Source organism: Quercus suber, unplaced genomic scaffold (genome assembly GCF_002906115.3).
Source record: "Quercus suber isolate HL8 unplaced genomic scaffold, Cork oak 2.0 scaffold_1046, whole genome shotgun sequence".
Taxonomy (NCBI): domain Eukaryota; kingdom Viridiplantae; phylum Streptophyta; class Magnoliopsida; order Fagales; family Fagaceae; genus Quercus; species Quercus suber.
The window spans coordinates 32,949-41,434 of NW_027070456.1; the positions used below are offsets into that span (position 1 = coordinate 32,949).

The following is an 8,486-nucleotide window of genomic DNA, read 5'->3' on the forward strand; positions in this document are numbered from 1 at the left end:
CTATTCTGCATGATGAACTTAGCAAAATCATCACTTTGGCATAATTCCAATACATGTAGCCTCTGGAACAATGTTTATTCCTACTGCTTTGGTAAGATAAGAGAAGACGGAAGGGAAAAGTTAAAATCCCTTTGAGTTTTGACTCCCACCCTTAAGTCAAACTACTTCAATCATTCCATTCCAGTTTCGACCTTCACCCCCTACACCATAACAGTATTCAATACTAACTCTACAGTCTACAGACCATGAACCAGCAGAATTCAACTCAATATAATTGTTGCTTGGCAAAGGCATTCCATTCCAGGTACAAGCCCCTCCATAAAGGTTGACTGCTTCTTGAGGATCCAATACTTCTGAATAGGAAATATTAGAAATCTGAAACCATGACCCTGAAATTAGAAGTATGAATTTCATTATATATGTTACTTCTGAATCCGTTCCAGCACAATACAATAATATAACAGCCTCATTTTTAACCTCCCCAGCTAAGTTCCTCTCACCATCATTAGTTACAAAGCATGAATTGTTTGTCAGCCTAAACAGGAGCTTTATATATTCAAATTTCACTTGAAAGTGACCATAACACTGCCTCTTTCATAATTCATCTCTTTCCCTCTTATTTCCTCCGCAACCTACCATACCCTGACCAGTACTAAGTATCCAACCATGCTTCTAAGTTTCTAGCTGCCCAAAAATGTACATTGACAATAATGCAATAATTCATTAATTCTCTAGAACAATATAATATGGAAGCTATTGGATTTGGAAAATTGGAAAACATTTTCAATTTCAATCCTCAATTATGGGTACTTGCCATTCATACACAAAAACATATTTAGGTTTTGTCAGTACCCACATTGAAAACATCCAAACCACATAAATGCAAAAGATGCGTCTACACAGGCCTTAGACCTCTATTTCAAGCTGTTCTTGAAGCTAAGAAAAGAGCACTGCTAGTGTAATTGAAAATTTTAAAATTAAGCAAAAATCTATTAAATCAAAAGCTTATCAAACGAACAAGAATGTAATGAAACCAAGCCAAAAACTTCAAACACCCCATTTGGTTTCTAAGAAGCTGTTGAAAAATGAAAGAAAATACGAATCTCCCTATCCATTTGACACTTACAAAGCTTATAGTTAGGCTTCATATTCTAGATTAAAATCAACATTGCCCAAAATATTCCAGAATCTCCAATTTCTATTGTTCTTCACTCTCATTTTCTCAGCAACCAAACAGAACATAAATCCACAAACTCAAACTACTCAACAGTGAACCTGGACTAATAACGAGGCGCAAAATTGGGTCAACAAGAAAATTGGAGATCGCAAGATTATGGAGGAGAGGAGGCTTTAATATTGAATGGGCTAATGTATAGAAATTGCGAATCAAAAGTGCTACAAGGAAAAATTTGAAGATCTTCCAGTACAGGTTGTTAATTCTCATCCTAATCAATATGGAATAAAAACACATCTAGCATGATTGAATAGTGAGGAAGGTCATTATCACTTTTCACTTCCAGCCACATTAAATTTAATATTGACTGTAAGCAAACCATGGGTGCAGGGGAGTTTTGGAGAGGGAGGGCTATCTCTTTAGTTTAGTCTCATATTACTGCTTGTTAAAAAGAAATACCAAGGTACCAATCTCTTTAGTTTAGTCTCATATTACTGCTTCCAGCGCATACTGATCAGAAATTAAATGTGCCAAAATAATCGCAATTGAGACATTAACAAAATGTTACTTAAAAGTGGCAAACCATAAGTTTGGTGGTCAATACAATGAGGCTTCTAGTGCATACTGATATCTCTTTAGTTTAGTCTCATATTACTGCTTGTTAAAAAGAAATAGCGTGGTACCAATTTCACATATGAGGCTTCTAATGCATACATCAGAAAATTATATGTGCCAAAATAATCACAATTGTGACATTAACAAAATGCTACTTAAAATTAAAAGTGGCAAACCATAAGTGTGGCGGTCAATATAATGGTGATCATCTTGGTTTCTTCATTCCATTTGTCTCAAGCATGTAGTATATCAATATAAATTAACACCTAACCTCAAAGTAGCCATATCAAATAAGCAAATTTAGGTAATTGGTATTTCCATCAGCCATGGCAGAGAAGGAAGAAGCAATCATCAAGAAGGACAATCAAGATGGGATGCAAATGGCAGTGACTTTCCTTGAAGAGGTTGGACTTCCTCTGGGACTTCTCCCTCTTGCTGACGTGATTGAAGTCGGTTTTGTGAGGAGCCCTGGGTACATGTGGATCCTGCAGAAGAAGAAATTCAAACACAATTTCAAAATGATCAGCAAGCTCATGAGTTACTATACTGAAATGACTGGTTATGTTGAGAAGAAGCGGATCAAGAAGTTAAAGGGAGTCAAAGCAAAGGAGCTCATGCTGTGGCCTCCAGTTAGCCAAATAAGTGTTGACGACCCACCCACCAGAAAAATTCAATTCATGAGCCTCGCTGGCATCATCAAAACTTTTCCAGTCAAGGCATTTGCTGGTGGCAGGTAATAAACATCAACTATGAAGCAGTTCATGGTCTAGTTGGTTGCTAAAACAATAAGAAATGGTCTACTTTCTTTTTTTTTTTTCTTCGCTAGAAAAAATGGCCTACTTCTTGAATTTCCTTGTAGGGAACTCCTTTTCCTTCCTTTCCTCTGTAAAACTATATTACCAAGATCTTGTTTTTACTGAAGTTTCAAAATGTGGTATATTAAAAGAAAATAAACATTGGGTATTGATAATTATGTAGTGAAAATTGGGTTGGGTAGCACCAAAAATCATGAAAATAATACACATACGCAAAAGAACCATTTTTTTTTCTTTTTCATGACGTAAAAGAACTTCACTAGATTAGTTGCACATCGCAAAGCATACTGTACAAGAATTCTCACTATTAATCAAACTCTTACAGGCAACTGACCCCACTCACTAGAACCAGTTATCGGGTAATCCAAGGGTTTTTCACCCCTACGGGCTAAAGAAAATAAATATTGGGTATTGATAATTATGCAACGAAAATTGGGTTGAGTAGCACTGGAAATCATGAAAATAATACACATATGCAAAAGAACCATTTTTTTTTTCTTTTTCATGACGTAAGAGAACTTCACTCAAATTAGTTGCACATCGCAAAGCATACTATACAAGAATCCTCACTATTAATCAAGCTCTTACAGGCAACTGACCCCACCCATCAGAACCAGTTATCAGGTAATTCAAGGGTTTTTCACCCCTATGGGCTAAGTAGTTTATCCCCATATTTTAACCGAAATAAGCATTCTTTCCTTAAAAGAAAGATTCTAAAATGGATTTCCTGATCATGTCCAGCTGAGAAGATTTGAATCCATCAACTTTTTCCTTTATTCTGGGATGCCAACTATCAAACAGCAGAGAGAGTTTTCAAAAGAAGAGAGGGAAAAATAAAAGGTTCATTAGCATTTGTTTGAAAGTTACTTTGAAGCTTATTCAGGTGACAGCCTACTCAAACAGCAAACCTCACTTAAACTTTAAAAACACTAAAACCTCATGAAGAGAGAGAAAGAGCAGCAGTAACAATAGAAAACCCAAGAAAAATGACATCAGCGGTGAGAGGAATCAGAGATGAGCATCTCAAGGTGAGATAAGTAGAGACTCCAGAAGAAGTTGAAAGAAAGGACATGCTAAGTATTCATTCCTTCTTCCTTTATAACAGTCACTAAAGCCTACAAATGGCAACCTGAGCAGGAAAAAACAATCTCAAAGGTCCCCATAAGTTTGACAAAATAAATATCATCAAGGATGAATCTAAAAAGACTTGAAGGGTTGTTGGTCTGGCCCCTCTCTATATTTTAGCCAATCCAGACATAACACTCGTTATAAAGTAAACAATCATTTCCACAATCAAAAAAAAAAAAAAACCTTTAAAGGATTACCCAAAGAAAAAGGGAAAGAAGAAAATTAACTCCAGAGCTCTTGAAGCTCCCTAACTATCAACATGGACATTAACTAAAACAAATCGAAGAAGGATTTAGTTACATAAATGCAGCAGTGCACCCCTATAAACTAGTCTTTCAACTCAAATCTGAGCCAGAAATACTTCACATCAAGTATTAGAGTCAGAAACGCATCAAGTCCACTCAAAGAAGAACTAGACAACCATCAAAGAGACTCAATTAATTTCAAACTGAAGAATGGAGTAAACTGAAGTTTATAAAAGCGTCAAGCGCATAGGAATCTTGGAGCCTAGGCACAAAGCGCAAGCGCACACCTGATTGAAGTAAAGTGCAAAATTTTCAAATATTATATCTCATAACTTCTAATAGAAATATTCGTAACATATAATTAAAAAATAATAACACTCAAAATTTGTATATTTTACCTATTTAGGTAAGTGCAATTGTATAATGTTTGTAAGTTCAAATTTTAACTAAGTTATTTCAATTCTTTTTCCTTATTATTGATAAATACCTAAGTTATTTCAATTCTTAAAATTTTATATAGTAAATTGAAAACAATTATCAATGGTCAACATCAAAATAATCTGATCATAGAAATTTTAAACATAATATTTTATATGTCACTTGTGCTTTAGAAAAGCACATAACCATGATAGTTGTCATCAAATGATGTATATGGTTCAATCAACAACTAACCTTGTTCGAATCTTATGACATGCATATAAAAAAATTGTTTGTGTAATACAAGAACAACACCCTAAGGATAGTAGTTGTGTAGTAAATCACTGGTCCATGTCATTTCTTCCAAGATCAAGCAATTAATTTTTATGATCCATATCTTTTTTAGCAATAAAATAAATATTTTTAAAAAAAGTGTGCCTAGGCATGTTTTGTGCTTCTTCAAAAAGCTCAAAAAAAGCAAGCCTAAAGAGTGCTTCATTAAATGAGCTTTCTTTTTTTTGCCTAGCAAAGTGTTGAGAGCTTGCAGCTTCGAGCTTTGAGCTTAAGCGTGCCACAACACTGAGTAAACAATATATGGTGACAACTCTATACGGCTTACAGAAAATATAAGTGCATTTTCCATGTCCCTTACCAATGTTTCAAAAATAACTCCTATGCCGATGGCAAAATATAGAGAACGCTTCCTAATACTAAGCATAATAAGTGTTGCCTCCTGTCACTCCATAGTAATTGGTGGCTTCAAAAGAGTGTGTGTGTGTGTGTGTGAGAGAGAGAGAGAGAGAGAGAGAGAGAGAAACCTGACCACATCAAATTGCAGAAACATATATATATATATATATATTTATATATATTGAAAGAATATTTCCAAAAAAACTCTTATATATATGGATGTACTGACTTACAAAATTGGGTGTCAAAAAAATTATTGAATTCTTCTCACAGTATAAATTTGAACAAAAATTTTGGCTGAAAAATGTCTCTTTGATTGTGCAGTTGCAAAAGGCACAAAAGTTCATTCCAGCTATCATGCCTTCCACACAGGAACCTCTGGCAAAATTCCACCATTAAACACATGCAAGTCCAGCAAGGTATTGTAATGCCCTTTCTCAATTTCCTCCTCTTTCACTTCATGGAGGAGAAGAGCTTCAATGATAAAATCTTCCCAATCAATATCTTTAACTCGTTTTCCCTTTCTCTTCTTCCCAGCATTTACACATTCTGAAAGGCCAATATCACCACTCTCAACCAAATCAGTTCCTAATGGATGCTTAATTCTATTAATTCGCAACTTAGCAGCATTTATCTTTTCTTTCCTTCTCTTATAAACCTTGCAACCATTAACAAATGATGGCGGCAGAGCATCTAATCCTACATCTTTCTCCAATATTTGCTTGAGTAAAAGCTTTTTGCTCAGCTCCGATTTTCCCTCCCACCAATCCCTACATGCAAGGAACTCAAACCCTCTCATCCCTTTTCTTTGAGGAACCTCACCACTCCCTTCCATAAACTTTTCATGACCCATCTCATTCAAAAATTCAGTGTACATCAATGATAAACATTCATGGGAAATCTTCATCTGATCAAAAGACTCACCCCCGGATCTTACAAACCCCCTATTCTCTTCAGCCTTAAAATACAGAGAATCATTTTCCACAGAATTCCCACTAGTACCAAGCTCAACATTTTTCCTCAAACACTCAGTCACCGCATCTCCCAAATCAATCCCACCACCCTTCTCCTCCTCCTCCTCTATCCCCTTCCTCTTCTCACCACGCTTCCCCATTGACTTCCTCTCCATATACTGAATCACAAATGGCGCATTCCTAACAACATTCTTAACCGTAACATCCTTCCCCCAAGGCAACACTTGCGCAACCTTCACAAGTGATTCCAACAACTCCTTATACCTTGACCTGCACGTTGACACTGCAGCATGAACCTCCGGCGCCACATCCTCAATCCTCAAATCCACCTCATTCAACTCCGCCACCAGAACCAACACGGCCGCCACCACTGGCAACGGCTTCCTCCCCGTCGTCAAGAACCACTGCACCGCACATTGTATCAAAAAAACACCCTGTTTCCGCATTCTCTCAACAACATCCCTTCCCAACCCCGAAAACTTCCCACAATTCCTCACTGCCCTCTCAAACGCCACAACAATATCAAACTCCGGAAACTCTTTTGACCCTTTTAAGCCCAAAAAATCCACCACACGCACAAACATCCTACCTAATTCATAAATATCACACCCTACAACCGAAGCCACCTCGGCAATCGGCAAAGACTTGTTATCTTTTCGCATAACAATATAAGCACAAGCCCCTATTAGAATTGGGAACCAATCCCCTTGACCGAACTCGTTTTCGGTTATTTGGGCTATCATAGTCTTGATGTCACTACATTTGGAAGGAGATAAAGCAAACTTGTAGACAATGTCATCAATGAGGTTTTGGGCATTGTAGATTTTCGATTCTTTGTAAGAGTATTGAGTGCCCGTACCTGAAGTGCCGACACGGACAAAGGTTCCTTCTGGGCCGTTGAGACCTCCGATCTGGGCATCGTAACCGTCGAATTCTGAGACGAGGCCGCAAGAGGAGCAGAACAGGTTCGCCGAGATGTCGTCGTGGACAATGGAATTGCTGCCGCAGTGTTTGCAGCAGCCTGACATTGTTTGTTTGTGCGAAAGATTAAGATGGGAGGATTTAGGTTTTGGGTTTTGCGAATTGTGGTTTTGTGAACTTTTTTGCGTCTTTCTTTCCGACTCTCTGTCTGCCTCTTTCTAGCTATCTCTCCAACATTATCACCGGCACCTGAAAATCAAGGGCATCAAGATTCAAGTTTGCTTTATTTTCAATCTCAATATACAACTGAACTTGAGAAAAGCAAAGCGTGGAGGAATAAAAATCAATTGAAGTATTTAACGTTGAATAGGTTTAGCCATTCAGTGATAACGTGTTGGGTCTTCAATAGCCCAAATCAACAAGAAATATACAGTAAATTATGCGGTCAAACAATTGCTGAAAACAGAATAGGGAAAAAAAAATGATAAAACAAAATTAAAGAAATTTAAAACAAGAATGGAGATAGAACAGATGATGGCTTTACAAGCAGAATGAAAATGGCTTTACAAACAGAGGACAATAATCTGCGCACCCACCTTGCACAATAGAGCTTCGTTGGCTTTTGGCAGGAAGATATTTTATTCTTCTTTGATTCTCAGGCGAGTGTGACGATGTTAGAGAGATAGGGGCAAAAACTTAAGAGAAAGGGGCCAAGAGAGAGATAGAAGTAACGAGAGAAACTAAGAAGGAGAGACCCAAAAAATTGAGAGAAAATCATAGTTGACGTGGGTGGTTTTTAGTCTTTGGATGTGTCATTTGCCACGTGTCACTCATCTATATAAAAAGGGGGAAAACATGACTGGGAGGGGAGCCGGACCCGGTATTGCGTTAAATTTTTGAAAGTGTGTGAATTGTGAGGCGGTTGTGGTACTGTGGACGTCCTTTGCGTGGGAAGGGAAAGAGACACAAGTCACTTGGGAAGTGACATAGTGATGTTTTTTTTTTTTTTTCTTTTTTTTTTAAAGAGAGTTTTAACCTACTCGCCTGCCCCTGATGATGAGTGATTGCTCCTTAAAGAAGCATAGCATCACCATATTTTGGAGAAAGTGTTGAGTCAGTCTCCTGTGTGGGATCCATATATTAGCGAGATATTGGTTTTATGAGATCATCTCATTCAATATTTTTTCTTATTATTTCAAAAATAGCTAATAGAGAGAGAGTTCGTCGACAAATCAAACTCAAATGGCTAATATAGTCCCCAACAACTTTCTTATTAGGCCAGGGCATCATGAACATGGGCCCGAGTTTTTATATCCTCCATTTTTTTAAGACTTATGCTATAGGCATTAAAAGAAATTTCACAATAGTTGGTGTGTTGATTCTTTTTCAATGAAAATAAAATAATAAAATATTAGATTGGGACTCTCCATAATTAAAAATAAGGGTATTGTGAAATTTTGTTATGTTCATAGAATTTCCTTTCATTTGAAATATCAATTGTTGATTT

At 36.9% G+C, this 8,486-nt stretch overlaps 2 protein-coding genes across 2 annotated transcripts; one reads left to right on the forward strand and one right to left on the reverse strand.

Annotated features, from left to right (window-relative positions):
* The first annotated feature begins 2,115 nt into the window (after positions 1–2,115).
* Positions 2,116–2,526, forward strand: LOC136065607 (uncharacterized). Its single transcript, XM_065769083.1, has one exon. It carries the CDS (start codon positions 2,116–2,118, stop codon positions 2,524–2,526), a length of 411 nt encoding a protein of 136 aa, XP_065625155.1.
* A 2,750-nt stretch (positions 2,527–5,276) lies between these two features.
* On the reverse strand, positions 5,277–7,754 carry LOC112035990 (plant-specific TFIIB-related protein PTF2). Its single transcript, XM_024068806.2, has 2 exons — positions 7,576–7,754; positions 5,277–7,228 (listed from the first exon to the last, which is right to left on the reverse strand). The coding sequence occupies exon 2, from the start codon at positions 7,084–7,086 to the stop codon at positions 5,440–5,442; it is 1,647 nt and encodes a 548-aa protein (XP_023924574.1). The 5' UTR covers positions 7,087–7,228; positions 7,576–7,754; the 3' UTR covers positions 5,277–5,439.
* Positions 7,755–8,486: the final 732 nt, after the last annotated feature.

Bases quoted from the DNA above. Each gene is read 5' to 3' on its own strand.
- LOC136065607 (XM_065769083.1), top strand. From the start codon at position 2,116: ATGGCAGAGAAGGAAGAAGCAATCATCAAGAAGGACAATCAAGATGGG.
- LOC112035990 (XM_024068806.2), bottom strand. From the start codon at position 7,086: ATGTCAGGCTGCTGCAAACACTGCGGCAGCAATTCCATTGTCCACGAC.